The 21340-nt window shown below is 36.2% G+C and overlaps 1 protein-coding gene across 1 annotated transcript in view; it reads left to right on the top strand.

Annotated features, from left to right (window-relative positions):
• The window catches only part of RET (ret proto-oncogene), an 83106-nt gene that overhangs the window by 59794 nt on the left and 1972 nt on the right, over nt 1-21340 (top strand). Inside the window, exons 10-19 of the mRNA XM_035542914.2 lie at nt 1493-1612; nt 3179-3435; nt 4699-4846; nt 8514-8621; nt 10184-10398; nt 10505-10627; nt 12040-12110; nt 16275-16412; nt 18478-18577; nt 19639-19786. Coding sequence (XP_035398807.1) covers nt 1493-1612; nt 3179-3435; nt 4699-4846; nt 8514-8621; nt 10184-10398; nt 10505-10627; nt 12040-12110; nt 16275-16412; nt 18478-18577; nt 19639-19786 — 1428 coding nt within the window. The remainder of the gene's footprint in view (nt 1-1492; nt 1613-3178; nt 3436-4698; nt 4847-8513; nt 8622-10183; nt 10399-10504; nt 10628-12039; nt 12111-16274; nt 16413-18477; nt 18578-19638; nt 19787-21340) is intronic.

Genomic DNA, 21340 nt, shown 5'->3' with positions numbered 1-21340 from the left:
TTTCTAAGGCTAATGGAAACTTTATTTCATCACCTCTTCACAACAGAGAAAGTTGGCTGGTTGGGGGGATAAGCCAGAGTTTTGGGAACACCCACACTTCTCAAAACAAGTGTCAGCAGAGAGGGCAGTGACTCAGCAGAGTCTCTTCCCAAATTAACGTGCTGAGATGCGTACATTTTAGTAGGTCTCTCTGCAAAGATGGTCAAAATCTGTCTATTTTGCTTGGATACCCAAGTCCCAGTCTCACTTTTTTTTTTTTTAAAGAAGGATGTTTGCTTTCCTTTTGCCAAAATATCCTCCTCCTCAGTTTTTGCTACGTATCCAAAGAAAAGAAACAGTCATTCACTCTGCTATTGAATTAGGAGGGAGGAAAATGATTTGAAGTAATAAGACTGTATGGAACATATCTTGTTAACCTTCTGAATCCCTTTATGGTTTAGACAATCCTTCTGAACGGCAGCTAAATTTGTTGAACTTGACTGGTTTGCTCTCTATATCTCTTAATGCAATGCTGTTTGTGATTAAAGGCAGCTTATACATGAAAAACGTGACACCTAATGGTCACTTTGATACTATATACAGAAAAAATATATATTTAATTGGAAATACAGTTTGGGCCTGACCTTGCATTTACTCTGCATGATCATTTCCTGCTCAAAATCAAGTAGTTCTGTAAGTGTTTCCTATTATTAAACAATGCCTTCTTTAGTAGTGAAATTTTTTTTTAAACACTTGACACTTATTTTTAGTGCTTTCACTAGATTATTTCGTGGCACTTTACAGAAGTGATTCAGTATCATTATCTACATTTGCAATAGAACAAATAATATATAGAACAGTATGCTGACTTTTCCGAGGTAAGAGGAAATTGGCATCAGAACCAGGAACAGAACTCAACTTGTAGACTGCTGGATTTGTATGCTCTAACACTGCTCTGTACATCATCTCATGCATAAAAAAAACCTGAAGACAGTGGTAGAGAAAAACTAAAATAAATAGATTAGAGAAGATATTTTAGGGAGAATTTTAAAATGTGAGAAGACCTCACTGATACAGAACCATAATGTTTTTTGACAAAACTAAGGACAGCCACGAGATGATCATTTGAGGTAGAAGTTTGGCACTAAATAATGGGATTTTACATAGAGTTTTAAAGTGTACATGAAATTAGGAACATATTATAACAATGGAATGCAAAGAGAACTATTTTATTTGTATAAAAGATCAATTTTAATCAAGAGTTTTCCATAACAGGAAGAACAGCTAATCAGGGCTGATGTTCAGGCCACCCAAGATCCCCTCATTTCAGGACCTCAGAAATTTCAGCATTTAGAATCTACCCTAATTCTCAAGAATCCCTGTCATTATCATTGCACTGTGCTGTGCTGCCAATTTACAGATGCATATGGGGATAAACCCATGGAAAACTTTGAACCTTATTTTTTTTTCTTTAACTACATGCGAATCTTAGCTTGTTTCTGTATTTAATTAGGTGGAAACATTATTGGTGGTCATGGGAAAGGCACTGGAAATCTTGGAATTAAGTCAGGACATGGGATTTGTTACTGCTTCCCAAGACAGAACTGTTATTGTGAGAAAGATGATATCAAAGGTAAGTCTAAACATTATCTGCTGTTCTCATATTAATCTTTCCCTCTGTTTGTATCTTCCATCTTCCATGTTTATATACATGCAACAATCTGAACTTGTGGACACGTTAATTAGCAATGTATTTGGTTCTTTGTTGTATCTTTAAGATATCTTAATAAAAATATCTTCAGATAATTATAATTATTGGTAATGTAAAATTAATTAAGAGCAGGCACCTTGACTTCTGGCTATGGAGACTGAGAATCTCCAGAGGGGGTTGTTTCTGTCATTGGCAAAAATTCATTTTTATTCATTACTACATGAAAAACAGGTTGGCCATCCTTTGCTTTTCAGCAGTATTTGCATTTCAGTGAGGCTCACCTGATATTTGCAAAGACACCTAGGAGAATTAGAATACTGACTTCTATTACTTTCAAGTAATTCCAGCCTCCTAATCATTTTTGAAAATCTCAGCTTTAAAATGTCATATAGCCTACACCCATAGTGTTAGGAAGAGGAGTGGATTACTTTATTCAGTGAGCTGTGTTTAAAGATAAAAAGCTTTATACAGTTCTTTAAAGCAGATTAATGGGGATTAAATACTATTATTTTAAAATTGTTTTTACTATTACTAATAAGAAACATAAAGTCAAATATTTTACATCTCTCAAACTAAATTGTTTAGAATATACCCCAATTTACTCTTGAGTAAATTTTTTATAGGCATAAAAAGAAAAAGAGGAAGCATAAATTTTCCCCCTGCCCTTACGTTCCAGAAAAATATTATGCTGTTTCACTTACTTCTGAGGTACAGCTTGCAGATGTAACTTGCAGATGTAATTAACTTAACTGTGTATCTGGGGTCGGAATTATCTCATGATAAGTAGTGCAAGGACAGTATGTTGAATCTCTCAGTTCCTTCAGAGAGAAACATGCAACCTTAGAGGAATGATGTTTAGGGGCACTTACATAATTTGGTTTCCAAAGAAAGACACTAAAAGTCCTTATGGAAAAGGAGAAGTAGTAAATGTGGAGGAAAAAATGCATATTACACATGCAGTTGCAGCATAAGGAAATACCTTCACAAAAAAAATTTTGTTAAATACAAATCAGAAATATTCTAAGTCTCTTTCTTTAGAATCCAAAAAGATGAAGAGAAGTATTTTTCTTATGTCCAACAATTGGCATCATAATGAAGTAAAATTAACATGTGAAGATGATCTTATTTGGACAGAATGGTTCTAACACAAACTGTTCTCCACAAGTGAAATCTAGTCACAGGTCTCTGGAGATGTAAGTAGTATCAGAAGATCAGTATATGGTAGGCTGAACCTTAAAGAAGAGTCTTATGAAGTAGCTACTTCTATAAAGACAAGGAATATGGGTTCAAGCTAGCTATCCTTCCATTTTACACAGGCAATTAAGCATTTGATTACCTGCTGGTGCCCAAAAGAGAAAATCAGCTATTAGGTTTTCCTGTAGCTTTTAAAAATGTTTTTGAATTCTCTTTGTCATACCTGTGTCACGTGAACTGCCCAAGCTGAAATAGGAAACAACAGAGTTCTAATAAATTCTTCTTGATCCACAGAGCAACTATGTGATGATGTGTGCAAGACTGTCATAGCAGGGGCAGTGCTGTTGTCCTTCATCATCTCTGTGCTGCTTTCTTCCTATTTCATCCATCGCTACCACAAGAATTCTCCAAAGCCACCTATTGCCTCTGCAGAAATGACATTCCGGCGCCCAGCCCAGTCCTATCCCATCAGCTATTCTTCTACTAATGTCCGTCGACCTTCTTTAGATTCTATGGAGAACCAGGTGTCTGTAGACACCTTTAAAATACCAGTAAGTCTGATATCGTTTTGCATATACTTTTTCATGTCTGTGTTGTTCCTAAAGCATGGTGTTTATGCATGCAGAAAATGTTACAGAAGTGCAGTCTGCTCATAGAAACACCCAAATCAAATGATTAAAACAGAAGTGATGTATAGAGGGACAGATACTTAATGAGTAATTGAATAAATCATATAACTTACTGCACAAGGCCAGTGTATTCTTCCATTTTTGTTCCATTTTAATATACTGTAACAATGGGTCAAATTTAAGCCATTTTTTTCTAAATGTAACTCTACATTTGATGGTGTGGTTTAATTTTAACATTTTTAAAGTAATATAATTGTTAAAGTTGTTACATTTAACATTGTTAAAATAAAATAATAGTCTAATAATCAGCAGGTTTGTAATCTCTGTGATAAGCCATAGTATTCCACAGAGGATAAGTTTAGGGTGGAAAAAAAGAAAAAAAAAAAAAAAAAAAAAGAAGCTGAGATCTGTTCCTGATTTCTATTATACAGACACACTGTAGGTGTCAGGTCATGTGGGAATTGTGCCCATGCTTTTTGTCCAGTCATATTATCATACCTTCAATCTAGTTTCTTCTGTGTTGGTAAATCACATACCATTCAGGATGCCTGCCAGCTGGTGTGTTTTCATGGACCAATATAGTAAAGAAACACTGCCATTTTGTATGACATGTGGCAACACCAGCTCTATTTGCATGTTAGATATTGACATCTTCACAGACCTTGTGCTCTGTTTACTTTCATCTCTGGTCTGGTTTGTACATCTGTCACCATTTTGCAGCTGTAAGGCTCAATAACGCTCATTTCCTAAGAGGAGGATTGTTGTGTCTGATGAACTCTTCAGGGAAAGCCTTATTCCTCAAGTAAAACTGATTTACTTCTCAGTGAAGTCTACAGTCACATATTCACAGTTATTCTGAAAGCAAGTATTTATATTGTATCACTTCGTGTTTCATTTGTACACAATTTCTAAGTCCTGTAAATATAATCTATTATCCACAGGCTGCATTTTCAGCCTTTTTTGAAGGAGGTGATTTTAAGGTAATGTAAAAACACTTGCAAAATGCTTAGAGATTCAGAAGCTTTCATAGCAATGCACTCATTGACAAAAAAGGGAGCAACCAAAATTGTACACCAAAGTATACCTATTCCTGAAGAATAATCTCCTATTGAACATTAATGCTTCTCTTGTAGCTAGCTACTTCTGTTCTTACTTGTCTTATAGGGTTCCTTTTCTCTCCTGCAGGAAGATCCGAAGTGGGAATTCCCTCGGAAGAACTTGGTTCTTGGTAAAACTCTTGGAGAGGGAGAATTTGGAAAGGTTGTCAAGGCAACAGCTTTCAGACTCAAGGGAAGAGCTGGCTATACTACTGTGGCAGTGAAAATGCTAAAAGGTACCTTCCCATCTGCGTCTGAAATGTTTTGAAAACTATTTGTTGTAACCTCTGCATGGATTTGAAAAGGGGCTAACATGAAAGTAAAATGTCAGCTATGAACAACCAGTACCACAGCCTTCATTTCTTCCAGCAGCAGTCTGTTATATTCTGACAGATTTCTGACTTTAGCAGCTAGCATCATGTTGATACAAATAAGTGACTTCCACAAGTGGTTCTGATTCATGATGTGCAAGGATCCTCTGTCTTAACAGGGCAAATACATTTAATTTTGGTTTGCATTGATGGAAATATTGCAAGGGCATGTTAAAGCTTTCTGATGCTCCCTTCCCCTCCTGCAGTTATCTTTGGCAGAGCTTTTAAAATAAATTGTGTTATAAGCAAGGCAAGAGACAGAATAGGCCTATTAAGTTACTTTTCTGATTGAGAATTCCATCTACTTTTGTACTTTCTGATCTACTTTTCGATTACCAGGAGTTCTGCCAAACTGGTTTGAAGAGCCTAATGTTTTCTTGTGATGTCTTCAGTTCTGCCTAAGACTTTAAAGATAGGGAAAAAATGTATTCCTATGTTATGTTAGGATGATAATATGAGACCTTGAGCTCTTGTCCCTGTCTCTGTTTAGTTTTAAGCCCCATTTATACTTGTTTCTTTGCCGTACAGAAAAAGAAATGATATTGAAAGAAAAAGATGATTTTTTTTTTGTTTGGTTAGTTGTTTTTTGGTCTCTGAAGTAGAAGTTCTCCAGTATTAGTGTACATTTCAGGCGGAGGCTGAATCTGTGGCTTGTAATCCATACATTTTGCCACCTTTACTGTTAAATGTGAATGTAGATTTTACATATCTAATGTCTGGGCCTGATGACTTCACTAGATACGCAGTGGTGGTGAAGGAGGTCAGTTATTCACACAGCTGTATCCTTTTCTGTTGTTTTGTGTGCTAATCCATAAGTGCATGTAGTCCCTACGTATCAGGCACCTAGGAAAGCAGAGGATGAAGATAGGAAACAAGAACCTTCAGAAAGGCTTATGGATACAAGAAGATTCCTTTAGCTGAGTAGCTAGCTTTATCTGAATGACCTCAACTATTTGCTGCTGCTTATTATTAAAAACATATATATATATATGGTTAAAGAGAAAAAAATCCATCTTCTGCTGCTTTAAAGCAAAGATGCTTTATATTCCATTACTTTACCAAAAGAGTAAATGGTTTACGAAGTGCATGCCCACATTGCAAGAGGTTCAGTGGAGATAAGTCATATGGAAAAAATTTAGAACTAAGTCTTTTCAGAGGTGAAGATTAGTCAAGTCTTGCAATGTTCAAGTAACAACCTGTATATCATTGTAAATGGGTTTGTCATGATCGTTATTTCATATTTATTTGTGCACTCAGTATTACTGATTTTCTAGCACATTGTCAACAACAACATGTGACTGAGTTAAGATTCCAAGACATAGTGGTAAAAATGTTGCTTTTACTTGCAGATGATTTAACATTCAGCTTTCCCTAGCTATTACCAAGTACAGAATTGACAGTAGGAAGGAGTAACCCTTTATTTTAAGCACCTTATTTTAATAAATTGGTCTGACATTTACAGAAATACTTGGGGCTCTAATGAATCCCTTTGTAATGTAAATTACATTGAACATAGTCACCTGAAATTACATTTTCCAACTTGATTGTGGAGAACATTTGTCATTACTGGAAATATTTATCCATTACTGTTTTAACTTTACTGTTAACACATGACAAGTATAAGAAATATTGCTTTAGTCCAAAGTGGTCTATAAAATGCTGCCAGGGATAAGGGACAGTTATTTTGGATCAGGCCAACACCGATCATCCTATCCTTGTTACATATAGTAGAACCAGATTTATACTCAGATGCAAAGGGTTACTTATCCTAGCATTAGGGACTCTACGTTGCCTGATCTTAAGCCAGTAAATTAGCACAGAAAGCCTCCTGCTTATTTCATAATAGATACCTCTTTCCTGGTATTTCCTCCTAACTGTGTAGTTTGGCACAACCTGTGGTTAAGAACATAACGAGGTAGGACTTTGCTTACTTTGTCAATTTGGTGCTATGTTCTGGGGAGGGAACAAGGAGAGGTAAGGAATTAGCTGAGCCAAAATAGTCTTGGAGCTGTGGATGGAGGTTTAAAGGAACAGAGGGAGAATTTTTTTCAGTCCTTTTCTAGCACTTTACTCATACGGATCCTGCATGATAATGAAAGCCCTCAGAATAAAATTGAAGTGGGCAATACCTGCAAACAAGTAAATAGATATCATTCACTGTTCCCTAAAAACAAGGGGCATAAAGCTTCAGAGCTAATAATGTCCATTTGTCAACTATAGAAGGTGATTTTTCAAGAATACAGACGAGCAGGGGCCCCAGGGAACTTCTCTTCTTGCACATACTATGCAGTCCCAGAGCTAGAAAAATAAATTTTTCACAGGCATAATGTTCATATTGTTTGGTTTTGGTTTAGCTAAATTAATGTTTTTTGTACCCCTTACAAGTAGTGAGTGATCATCTAATATTGCACTTCCTGTGAGGCAGAAGACTCAAGTCTGAGTATAGGTTCTCAGTAAGATAATATAAGCAGACGATATAGCAGACCAATACCAACATACAGTAGAACAGAATCAAATATTATTGTAACCAGGGCAAACTATGAGCACACACATTTTAAATGGATATGTAAATGTATCCTTTTGGTGCTTACTACCTTCACAGAAAGCAAACAGTGTGGTAACAAAAATCAGAAAGTGACGTGTTTTTTTTTTTTTAAATTAACTTAAAGTAAGGGCCAGTACATAATTGTAAGTTGCCTGATAATAACACTATATAGGAACAATACAGGGAGATTCTCTGTGTCAAGGACATTAAGGATGAGGCACACAAAGGTTTAGCTCTGACCTGTGGTTTCTTTATAAGTAAGATCTCCTTCAAACCCCAGTGTGTTCAGAGAGGAAGATTTTAAGATGAATTTGGCAAAAACAAAATGCTTGAAAGACTAAGGAAATCTCTGGGGGCTACATAATGTCATACTACTGTCACTGACATCAGCAAAGACTGCAGATATGTCTCCCAGTAAAATCAATCTGATCTGTACATTTAGTTTCTGAACTCTAAATCTGGATGTGTGCTACAACGATAAGCCAGTAGATAAGTGGATTTTCACTCCATTGGAAAACTTATTTCGGAGAAAGAGGATTAAATCTTAGGGAGATAACTGAGCAAGTCTTTTTTGCTTGCTCAGCCAAAAAAAAAAAAAAAAGGCTTTCACATGCTTCTTAGTTTGCTCTGATTCACCCTAGAAATAGCTTTAGAACACAGGAAAAGATCTGTCATAATTTCATGGCATCTGCAAGACACTGAAGACTCTTGTTTCTGATTGCTGGCTGACCTGCTCTTTGTGTAGCCCTTTGTATCAGGGCAGAGGGGTGATGATGGCAGCTCACCCAGCCAGAACAGCAGCTGTCTCATTTGCCTGGTTCCGATATGAGTGACTGCAGGACGGTGGACATTTCTCTCCTGTGGGAAAGAGTTTTCTAAGTTCTTGCCAACTCCATGATAAATGGTGCATCTCAAAATTCAGATGGTATGAAGAGAACTTTCGGATAATGCTTTCCTAACCACAACTATGTTTTTGGACACCTGCAGAAAATGCTTCCCAGAGCGAGCTGCGAGATCTGCTGTCAGAGTTCAACCTTTTGAAACAGGTGAACCATCCTCATGTCATCAAACTTCACGGAGCCTGCAGTCAAGATGGTAAATATTAGAAACTCATTATTAAGATGAAAACTTCAAAAAAGGAAATAAACAGCAGCTCATTGTTGGGTTTGGACTACTGATTAAAAACATTGAACACCTTTTAAATATGCTTCTGACTGAAAAAATGAGGGCATATACGACAAGCAACTTTGAAGGGATGAGGAAATGCAAATTCAGTGTAACTAACATTCTTCCCAAGGGTATTTTCTATACTCATTTTGATTCTGAAACTATTTGGAAACTAATCGTTCTACTACTAGTTGTCTCCTAACAGTATGTATTTTCCTAATACTATTGCTCAGTAAACCTTTTAGATACGGACTATATTTAAAGTTTAATGGAGCTTTCATTATTCTTACTATTATTCATACTATAACAGTGCTTTGAGGCCTGAGTCAGGGAGTGAGGTGATTTTTTTTTTTTTTTAACAACTACAGATCCCTTTGTTAAAGTAGAGCTTGATGGTTAGATTGACACACAGTTTTCCTGTTCTGTCACAAAACTATTGTCTCTCTCTTACAGTGATATTTGTTAAAAGCCATAGTCATTGAAAGGTATGTTTTAAGGGGAAAGAAATTTTCAGATCTATGTATTAAAACTTCCAGTGGAACAAATTTTCACTGCTGTGCATAGGAATCAGTTTGGGTAATTTCTGTTCACGTTAAATGGGTATGCAAGGCAACATCCTCTTCCTTTTGTGTCTCTAATTGTGGTCCTTCTCCCTTAAAGAGTTTGTGATTTTTGCAGCCTAAAATTACAGTATACATGTGGCAACCTTGCGCTAAGGCCTGCCTTCTTTGCTCACCCAGTTCTGTTGCAGATGGCACTATTAGTTGTAGACAGAGAATGTAACTCAGGATTGAGTCATCTCTGAGTTTTAGTAAGGTAATGAACCAGCAGGGCAGGATTTTTTTTTCTTCTCAGTACAATGTATCTTTTCATCCCTAAGGAAGTGAACTGTTTCTGAGTCACAGGCTTTTAATAAATATCAAGCTAATTCATTGGTGTATGGGGTGGGAGGGTTTTGATAGAGCAGACAAATGTATTTAGCATTAACATGCTGAGTGGATATTATTCATGTGGGTAACAGGGTGGAGAAGCTAATGGATTGAAATGTCAGAATGTTTTTAAGTGCTCTGAAAAGGCACCTTAAATACAACACTGGAATTAGAAGATGATTTGTGAGCTCAGTATCATGCACTACAGAAAAGTGTTTTGGGTTTGGGTTGCTTTTTTTTAAAGCTTCTCTAACTCAGGTTGTTTCACAGGTCTGATTTGTAAGAAGGTTGTATTTCTTCAGTCTCAAATTATCCAGGTGAGAGAATAGGCTAGAGCCTGAATTTAGCTTTGATTTAGGCTGAAACTCACTCGCTTTGCATAGAGGATGTAAGCTAGAAAAAAATTCTGTGGCTGACTCAGTGCCATTTATGTGAAGAACAAAGGTTTCTGGAGCCACTGACTATTAAAAACAACATGTTGATTAGAAGAGACTGTTTTGAAAAAAATCAAAAATGGTTATCTATTAATTGCAAGCTTATCGATGTGTGTGCTTCTTTCAGGCCCTCTGTATTTAATTGTGGAATACGCTAAATATGGCTCCTTGCGCAGTTTTCTCAGGGAAAGTCGAAAAGTGGGACCAAGCTATGTGGGTAGTGATGGTAACAGAAATTCAAGTTATTTGGATAACCCTGATGAGAGAGCCTTAACAATGGGAGATCTGATATCATTTGCATGGCAGATATCTCGAGGAATGCAGTACCTCGCGGAAATGAAGGTAGAGTATGTAATAGTGATCTGAGCATGTCCTTGTGACAGATGGACATGCAGTAGTTTGTTCCTCCACAAGAAGCATAAACACTATTGTTGGTTTCTTTCAAAAGCTTGTTCATCGTGATTTAGCAGCCAGAAATGTACTGGTGGCAGAAGGGCGCAAAATGAAGATTTCTGATTTTGGCCTATCCCGTGATGTATATGAAGAAGATTCATATGTCAAGAGGAGCAAGGTAGAGTGAATGTTAAAAAGAGTTGTGAGAATTATTGCCTAATCAAGAGAGAGAATTTATACTGCAGGACCTAAGCACAGAAGAAAAAGATAATAGCTAATTTTATGAATAATGACAACAATTAGCTATGAATAATTCTCTTAAATTTAAAAGAATGAAGATGAAACAAAATGATAAGCTTAACTAGCAGGACAGTAATGTATGTAAAAATAATCATATTTAAGTCACTACTAGTTCCTCTCTTCATTCTCCTCATTTGTAAATATACCTATATTTTTTAAACTTACAATTTTATGAAAATATTTGTGTAAATATTGTGAATTTTAAGTTTAGCTTTCTGTGTGTGTTTGTTTGTTTTTAGGCCAGTAGTGCTGTTTGTGTGAATGTTCTATAAGGTAAAATAAGTTGGAAAGAAAAAGACTTTTTGGAAGACATGATCATACATAAAAAGGTCTTTCCCATATGCATTAGCTGTCTTATGATGCATGTGTTTTACATACCAGTTGCTCGATGTTTTAGGAATGATGCATTTACTTAAATGCAGTTCCGTTTTATTTGGTGGGGTGTTGATGTACTGAATGGATATTTTGTCTTTACTTCAGAGACACTTGTCACCATAGAGTTTAACAGAACATCTGTCTTCTTGCATAGGGAAAAGAGGAAAAGATGAGCAATCGGGAGCAAGGAAAAAGCATATGTTTAAAACCTACTGAAACAGTTGTTATATATATATGTATATATATATGTATATGTATTTCATGACAATAAGGAGAATGTATGGCATATTAATGCCAGTGATATTGTTAAGGTTATGAAACATTTAGGAAATTTTTCAAAGCTGAGTTTTTCATGGATATGTCTCAGATTTCAACAGTGAATCCCTACCAAAGGAAAGTAGCAACTTACAGACTCAATTTAGTACTCTATAATTGACTGTGATTGTCCAGCTACGGTTCTGAAACCAAAGGTTTCTTCTTTAATCATCATTTCCCATCATTTTTGCATTTGTCCATTTCCTAAAAGCAATGGAGTATTTTCTGTTAGAAGAAAAACATTCATGCTTGAAAAACATATGTTTTTGGATGAAACTTTTTTTAGAGGAGAGTTGAGTTTATCTGGCTTAAGCTGATAACAATCCAGGGGAAAAAAAAAAGTAGTATTGTACTTAATTAGATTATTGAAGTGTTTGGAAGGAAAGAAAGGAGTCTGAAATTCAGTGATTTAAAAAAATTCTTACAATTATTCTCTTCACTTTTTCCTATTAAATGCTAAATCATTCAGTCCATTGGAAAATATTAGAATATGAGTATGAATAGAGTATCCGTTACCGGAAAAAAAGTTGTTTTTCCACTTGGGAGCTTAATTTTCTGACCAGTAATTGCCCTTTTTTTTTTTTTTTTTTTCCCTCCTAGGGTCGGATACCTGTTAAATGGATGGCCATAGAATCCCTATTTGATCATATCTATACAACACAAAGTGATGTGTAAGTTTAAATTCTGGCTTTCTTTACACTTTATGCATTTGTTTAAGGTGACGGGAGGAAATAAAATAGTCTACATAGTAGTCAAAGCTGTTACGCTTAGACAGAGATGTAAAGAACACAACCTGGATGGCACAATTTGCTGGCAGTAATATCTGAGTTTTTTGCTCTTGAATCAAATCTGAAGGAAAAATTTTGAGAGGTATTTAGGTACATAATTCCTGTTGAAATCAACAAGGGTTGGATCTGTAAATGTGAGATGATTGCCTTTGGAGATCTAGACAAAAATCATTAACCTTTGCTAATGATAATGATGGTACGCAAAGTGCCCAGTTCTCGTTCATCACTTGTCCATAACACCTGCTGGCAGATACAGGATGGAGTGGGAAGAGAGGAGTGATGTTATGTCTGACTTCACTCCTATTGCAATCAATGACATAATTCCAATTAATTTTAATGACAGCCAGCTCACACCTTAGGGGAACAGTCTGGTTCCAGTGCCAAGATGCAAGCTTGTCTGCAGCATTAGGGAAACTAAGTTTCTGAAGATGTGCTTCTACCTCATCTGTGATGAGTAGGTTGCAAAACTACCACAGCAAAGCTGTTTTTCACTTCCTGATGAGGAAGGAGCCCAGCAGAAGAGTGTTTCTATACAGTTAACTCAGGAACACATATTTTCACATTCCTTTCTCTCTGGGATGAATAGTGGTTGTGGCTAGTCACCAGGCAGACACTGTAAAACCAAGTATTATTTATTTAAGCCAAACACCTCTAAGGGATTGCAAAAGCAGCAGTACTTATGCCTCATCTTCTGCCAGGTGGCATTTTGGATACCTTCCAAACACCCCTTAAAAGAGAATCTGACTAAAGCAATATTTTCATTAAACTCAAATTGCATAAAACATACTGATCACAAGGGCATTTCACTTCAGAACATTTCGATATTTACTTTTTAAAATAATTTTATTCAGTTTTTACTCTTCTCTCTGCAGGTCAGAACAGTGTTAGTGAAATGAATTATTTTGCTTAACTTGAAAATTCCCTATAAAATGAATTAGCAAAATACTTTCATTTTTTTTTGTTTCATTTGGAGTAAGAAAAAAGTAGGTGCAATTCTCAGGAGAACATGAATTTTACTAAGGCCTGTCTACAGGTCTTTCTGGATTTCTTTTTTTCCTCCTCAGAGTATTGGTTGTGCTGACCTGCTTCTTTACAGTGACCTTTCCCAGACAATTAAAAAATTCTTTTTAAAAATTCCAAGCATACATTATTTTTTTTTCCATTTTCTGCAATTTGCATTATGGTTTAGGGCCAGAAAGAGATTGTGTTGCAATGTAACTGCCTTTTTGTGGACTGTTGACTGATCTCCTGAATCCACTGCCATTGATAGATTCATAGAATCACAGAATGGTTTGGGTTGGAAGAGACCTTAAAGTTTGTCTGGTTCCTACCCCCCTGCCATGGGCAGGGACACCTCCCACCAGACCAGGTTACTCAAAGCCCTGTCCAACCTGGCCTTGAACACTTCCAGGGATGGGGCATCCACAGCTTCTATGGGCAGCCTGTTCCAGTGCCTCACCACCCAAACCTCCCTGTTTGTTTTCCTGATGGGCTGTGATCAAGCTCAGGAGTACCTCTCTCATACACATGATAGAACAGTTCTACAGATGATGCCCACCTGGTCTCAAACAGGCTAGCTCAGAGCCCAGGGTAGCCTAGTGATGCTGTGTAACTGGACAACTTCTCAGATCTTACCTCTGTGCACTGCTATGCAGATGCAGCAGCTTTCTTGGAGATGTGCTGGGTGTTAACAGTGTGCATTGTGCTTTGTAATTCCTTTTCAGTGCAACTGCACCAAAGGTCTACATAGCTGCCACACTTACACACAGCTTTGACTCACTGGTGAGGTCACCTTCATTATTCATGGCATTATACATGTCAGTAATCTAAGACTATTTTATAGCAGCACCTAATTTAGCAAATTCCCTACTGAGAGAGAGACAGAACTGCAAAGAAAATCATCTCCAGTACAAGGTTCCATGACTGCCATTCCAACAGCATAGCAAACTGATAAATTAATTACTTCTTTGCAGCATTGATTTTAGTTTTAGATAATCACACTCACTGCAAAGATTATTTTATAATATTCCTTAGTCTTTGTGGTGATGCAATTATATTTGAGGTGAACATATGTTAATAAATTCAACAGCCATTCCAGTATGCTATTTTTTTCTCATACTCTATTTGTTTTCCAGCTTTTTCCTTTTAAAGCATTTCTATGTAGTTAGTGGTTAGCAGTGCTTAATAGCAGTACCACTTGCCAGCATTCACAAAATCCCTTTTTGATTCAGAGGTTGGTGACATCAGCGGAAAGCTAGCTTACTGTCTTCCTGTTCACATTATTTTTTTTTCTTTTCTGGCTTTTTCTGATCACATTTTTATTCATTGATATACAGCACAGCGGGAAAATTTTCATATCATATTTCTCCTCCCATACTGCTCAATTTGTATAACAATTTGAAAACGTTGCAGCATTCTACAGCATTCTGTTCTAGTGTGCCCATTTACAAAAAACAACATGAGCTAATTAAGAAATTACTCATTGTAAGGTACTCATTGTGATCCCTCCTTCCACATTCTGAAAAATTCCTCTTAAGCAGAAGAGAGAGATTTTAAAAATAAAACCTGCCGTGCTACAGAGTTTATTTGAATTAATCATGGACAGTATTACAACCTGATGCTAGAGCATAATTGACTTTAAAAAGGGTATGAGGTGGTATATTAATAAAGTATATTAAAATGTTATAAATATTCACTAGCTTTCAAGAATGTGCAGAGTGATTAAAAATTAATTCAATGAATGGCATCAAGGAGAATAGCTGCTGCATAACCATTTAGGACTGCGTGAAACTGGTAGTTTGGATTCTCTGCCTTTTTTTGCTGTACTTTTTGGGTTACCATTTTTCTTCAAAATGTGAGCAGTACAGTTGGACTGTAGTCCTCGCACAAAGAAGTGAGTTCTGCTCCTAAAATTTTGAGATGGAATTTTCAAAGGGAATTAGACGTTCCCCTTGTTTTGCCATTCAATGTGTAACCTTTCCCAAAATTTTACTGAAAGTGCAGTTTTCAGAGGAATTACCCAATGAGAGTACAAAAGCTAACGTTTGTCATAAATTATATGTAATTTTGCTTCCAGATGCATCCAATTGAGTATCCCCTTTGAGTGAAACAGACAGTGTTGGCTGGCTTCCTTCATTTTGAACATGTAAATTTTGGCAAGTTCTCCCAGTCGAGCAGATTCCCAGTAATTTGTAGCTTCTTTGTGTCTAGAATAAGGCTTCCACTAAAGGAAGAAAAAATACTTTTGCCTCTTTTCTCATAGTTTGTCCTCCAAGATGGACTAACTTAATCTATCTAAATATTTCCAACCCACTGAAAAAAAATATTTTCTTCGAGTTCATCAATAAAATGAGTTAAAAAAGTCATTCCTTTTTCTGTTCATTTTGGAAAACAGCTTATTCTGTTTTCTGTTCTATGTTAAACTACGTTTTAGTCATTTGTTATTTCCACAATGGATTATTTCCTCTTCTTTCATTATCTCCAAGTAGTAAATTAAGTCCTGAATGAGTGAATGGGCCAAACATAGCAGCTGACATCAAAGGTGTTGCTTGTGACTGAAATAAACTCATTGCACATATAAAGAAAAACAACCTCACAGTGAAGACAGCAAACTGTCTTCAGTTTGGTAACTGGTTAAGCCAGCCTCTGTAAATTTAGACAATCATGTCTGATTAGGACTGTAAGTGCTAATTAGGGGATAGCCAATGGAAAAAGCATCTCCAGGAGCACTGCACAGAACAAGAACCAGCCTTTGAGCTGGGACAACATGTGGAGGGAGGACTTTCTGCTGAAGATGGGACTTCCCAGGACACAGCTTTTGTCAAAGGATAAAAGAGGGACAGCCCTTATTTCTACTTTCTTGGTTTCCTAATCTTTGTAATGAATGGTATTGGAGAAAAACAATGGCCCTGTGTGGCCCCTCTGTCTCAGCAACATCTTGAATTTGGTTGGTTTCTTAAAACACTAGAAAGAGATCTGTTGGGTGAAAGCCACACCGAGCTCTTAAAACCTACTGCTGTATATAAAAGCTCATTTTCTCTTTTTCAGATGGTCATTTGGAGTTCTACTGTGGGAGATTGTAACTTTGGGAGGCAATCCCTACCCAGGTATTGCTCCTGAAAGACTCTTTAACCTCCTAAAAACAGGCTATAGAATGGAGAGACCAGAAAACTGCAGTGAAGAAATGTAAGTACTTCTTGATTTGATTAGATTCATTAAACATCTATTAAATTAAAAAATATATATAAAAAAATGGTTTGAATAAACACCACATAAATATTCTTCTGTATATCTCAGAAGTATAATCAAAATACGGAGTACTCAAAAGAAGGTAATGAAATTAACGAACAGTAAAGCACAGGAAAGGAATTACCAACTCAATGTTTGCAGCTACCTCCCGAATATCTGTGGCCTATTGAATAACACTTGCCAATCAATGAAATCAGTTTGAATATTCAAAACTTCTGAGGTAAAGAGGAGATTTTCATAAATCAGTGCTAGCTAAAATATTCAGGAAAACATTTGAGTACTTTTCAGCAAATAACAAAAACATTCCATCCACAATTGTTGGTATTAATTGTCTGAATGTCCTGGCATTACATGGGAGAAAAAGTATCCTGGCCTGGAAGTCTTTACATAATATTTCTGTGACTTGATAAGCCCATTACAATTTCTGTTTGGAGATAATTCACATTTTATTGGCTGATTTATTAAAATTCTCTGTGTGATATACCTCCTCTCGCTGGTTCTTCACATAGCACTTGGAGATGAGGCATGATTTTATGTTCAGCCTGCAAATCTGGTCGTGGTCTGTTTTTTTGTTGCTTTGTTTGTTTTGTTTTGTTTTGAAGAAGTTACCAACCTATAATCATTATGGTGTCTACCTTGACTGATTTTTAATATGAAGGATGCTTTGGCCACATGAAAAAGAAAATACAGTAGAAATAATATAACTATCTTTTTTTAATACTGCATATGGAGAAAAACATTAAGAACTTCTCAACCTAGAACAGAGTAGAAGTTTACAAGTTTCACTGGTAAATATCCTCCAGGATATAATCTAATTTTTTTGTTTATTCCATCTCAGAAGGGAATAAGACCTTATGCTTCCAACATATGTTACAGCGTTGATGCTTCTTATGTTAGGCGAGCTTGACCATGTCTAAGTTTCTATTCAAGCCGTATCATGGTTTTCTGACTCGTTTAGATTTTTTATTTTTATTTTTTTTGTTTTCTTAGAAAATTTTAGTGATCGTCTTTGAGCCCACTTTGGGGACCATTTACTTCAATTGTATTCTCTACCTCAAACAGTCAAGTAAAAAAGAAATCATGGATGAGGCAGAAAATGTAGTGTTTTTCAAGAGCTTTCTGTAGCTCTTGCAGTCAACTGTTTCCTCAGAACAGTTTTGTGATGATGTAGATCTGTTAGTCTTGAAAATACTTGAGCTAGAAAAATAACAAGAATGGCACCCTGGGTTGGAGAGTTACACGTCCAGAACTTAGCATATGTCCAATAGCCAGTTGACTATTCTGTTTCCTTTTAACTTGCCTTCTATAGAGTTTGGTGTGGAAATAAAGGCAGAATAATAATAATAATAATAATAAAAAAGGCAATCAAAGAACATCAGTTTGTACAAGTTGTCTTAGGTATGGTATTTCCTCAAGATTTCACTTCAAAGTAAAGTTTACAGAAACTTTTCAGTATTTAAATAAATGAAGATGGTAAACATTTGAGGGGGGTGTTTCTGCAAGAACAGTAAGGATAATTTGCAGTCTCTTGTGTACAGCAAAGCCAATCTTCTCCTCTCCACAGCTGTGCATAAGCAGCAAAGTTCAACTCTCTGACATAACAGCAGTTTTCCAAGTTGTGAGATGCACATCAGTGATGATACACAAATTTCTTTAAAGTTGTTGGCAAATAAAAAAAAAAATCACTTAGAAATCTGGTGTGCTGCCTACACATGAGGTGGTTCTTTGAGAAATAATGAAACCTCAGACTGCAGTCCTACAAGGACAGCCAAGTGCATCATCATTTGAACTTACAAAGGCTCATGAAAATAAAAGCCCATTCTTGTGAATGTCAGTCATTAATTCAGGGGAATGTTTAACAGAAAACATGACAAAAGAAAACAAAGATGTAAATTGTGTGTGGCCTTCAGGGTGTGGTTGAACTTGAATACTATAAATTATTTGAGCAGAAGCTTGACCCACTTCTTACAAATACTTTTTTTCTACCTTGTGGGAATCACAGGTACAACTTGATGTTGCGCTGTTGGAAGCAAGAACCAGATAAAAGACCAACATTTGCTGAGATCAGCAAGGAACTAGAGAAAATGATGGTGAAGAGTAGGGTAAGTGTGAGCAAGCATAACTCTGAGTTTTTTTCTGATCATGAGAGTTTGAATATACAGAATTTATTACATGTTTTTTCTTTAAAAACGATTACTCTTCAAAAGTTTTAAAGCATTTAATCAGTTTCTTCCAAATGCATCCCAATTTTTGAAAGCAGTATTACCTCATGTAGTGGCTTTGATTTCAAACCTGTATAGAAGATGACTTATCCTTAGTTTGTCTAGCTTCCTTAATGAACAAACAAATTGCTGTAAAATATTATTCCTAAATTGCACTGTTGGATGAATAACCCTGAGCAGAAAGCCTAGAACTAAAAGAATTCAGTATTTCTGTGAATCTGGTTTAATGATATGATGATAGCAACAGAGATATGAAAGCTGTATGATTCCACCAGTTGGAGTTACTTTAAAACCATTATAACCCTGTAGAGATTTTTGTGGAAAAATGGATGCTGAGGTCTGAAAATAAGTCCAAGTTACATATGTGTAGAAGAAGCATATATATATATATACATATATATATATATATATACCTACCTGTACGTACGCACTTTTTTTTTTTTTTAAATCTACTAGTTATGTGATGGATTTGGGGTGTAGGCCACAGATTCAAATGAGAAACAGAGTGAATGCACCGACTGTTAGGACAGTTGGGAACTTGATGGCGTTTACCTTGTGTACAAAGATGAGGAGATCTGAGTACCTTCTCCTTCAAGCATATATATATGAGGCATACACAGATATTGGGCATAAGAGAAACTGAAGGTCAGACAACTCAGCTGGCACAACCAACTTCTTGGTTGTCTTACTGATACACAGAATTAAGTAAAGGAAGTATTAATATGTACATAGCATGTCTAGTGTGCTGGCAAATCGGTTACTTCCAAAGGTGCCTCAGAAAGGGAGAGCCTAGTCTGGTGCTAGAAGTATGATCCAAAGACAAATACAGTGAGGTCCGTAGTTACTTGATTCAAAGAAACCAGATGCACGTTTAGCCTTAATACCCAACCAGCCACACTGCTATGTACTTTAACCCAGCTTTTTGTGTGTTCGCTTCTTAGGACTACTTAGATCTTGCGGCTTCCACCCCTTCTGATTCCTTACTTTATGATGATGGGCTCTCAGAAGAGGAGACACCTCTCGTGGACTGTAATAATGCTCCCCTCCCTCGAACCCTCCCTTCCACATGGATTGAAAACAAACTCTATGGTAGAATTTCACATGCATTTACTAGATTCTAGCAACACAAAAATGATTTTTCTTCTGCACTGTTCTCAGACTCTGTAACCCCATTGCAGTGTTTCTTGTCTGAATGAAGCCAATCAAAATTTGCTTGGAAGCTTCTTTTGGGTTTTTTGTTTGTTTGTTTGTTTTTTCTTTTGGTAAATGTTGAAGTTTGCATCAAGAACATCCTTTAGTCATTTTGCAGCTGTGTTTAAAATAAAAGCTTTCAAAAGGATGTGAAAATAAGTAAAACGACTAGATATCATACAGTAAAATACATTTAAAAAAAAGATCAGGGAAGTATTCTCAGGGGAAATACGAAATGCTTATGAGTATCTAATTCAACTATCCTGTTGGGGGGGACTAGGAACATTTAAAGTATGTTAGAATCTGCACCTCTAATTTAAGCAATAGACTTTTTTTAATATATATATATTTCTTTTTTGCCACAGCTAAATGATAGGACCCATTTGCAACATTTTTATTTTATAGAGATGGATTTCTAAATTTCAGCTGCTGTTAATGCATTCTGGATCTGTAAGCTGAGATGTCTATATAATGTGAATGAAATCACTATCATATACAGAAGGTAGAAATACCTATATAAGTATTATATAAAGACTAAATCGACATGTAAAGCCCTTTAAAAAATGACTAAACAACAGGCATTTTGAAAGTACTCAGCTGTTTTCACGTCCTTTGATTTATTACAAAAATGTCAGTACTAAATCCCGATTGAATGATGTAGCATTTTTAAAAAGAACATATGCTTTCATATTGTGATGGTGAGATGGACAGTAAAAATGGTTCTTGCCAAAACTCCTACATTTTGTCTCCTGATTAAATATTCTACATGTTTTTAGACATTTATTAACATTATAGATATTTTTTTTATTCTTCAAGCAGTATGACTTCTGAAAAGTTGGGTCTTGTAGCGTAAAAGTTGCCATTAATACCTGGCTTTTGGTCTGTTTTTATCTGTACCCTAGCTATAATTTTTTTTAATAGGTTCCCCCAACTCACATTCACTTTGGGGTGCTCAGTGGCCAGATTGTAAAAAGAATGCAGTAGCAGGAAAAGCTGCCACTGAGGTTGATGGCAGATGCTGAATATGTAATAAGCAACAAAAGATTTCTGTTTTTGAAAATCCTGACCCCGGTGTAGTTGACTCCTTGCACAGCTGGGTTGGCATGGTGCTAAGCACTCTGTTTCCGATTTGGTGATCCCCTGTGCCTCAACTGAGAAACATCACTGGACTCAATGCAAATAATTACATGCTTTATATACACGCTTAAATGCTGAATCAATGCAAGAGTGCTCAGGACTTTGTTGGACTTTACACAGTTGTGCTCCTGGATTTTATAAAATTAAGCAGGGGATCCCTGGTGAAGGGTATGAGAGTCTCCCCCAAAACTCATTCAAGGCAAAGGAAAAAGACACCTATTTAAGAAAGTGGAAATACTCTCAGTGATTGAAATGGACTTTGGATCCTGTCCCAAATAGGTTTATTAATTCTTGGAGCACTTTCTGTACAGCAAG

The sequence above is a fragment of the Cygnus atratus genome, chromosome 7, assembly GCF_013377495.2.
Source record: "Cygnus atratus isolate AKBS03 ecotype Queensland, Australia chromosome 7, CAtr_DNAZoo_HiC_assembly, whole genome shotgun sequence".
NCBI lineage: Eukaryota > Metazoa > Chordata > Aves > Anseriformes > Anatidae > Cygnus > Cygnus atratus.
This window is presented reverse-complemented; position numbering and strand designations above follow the sequence as displayed.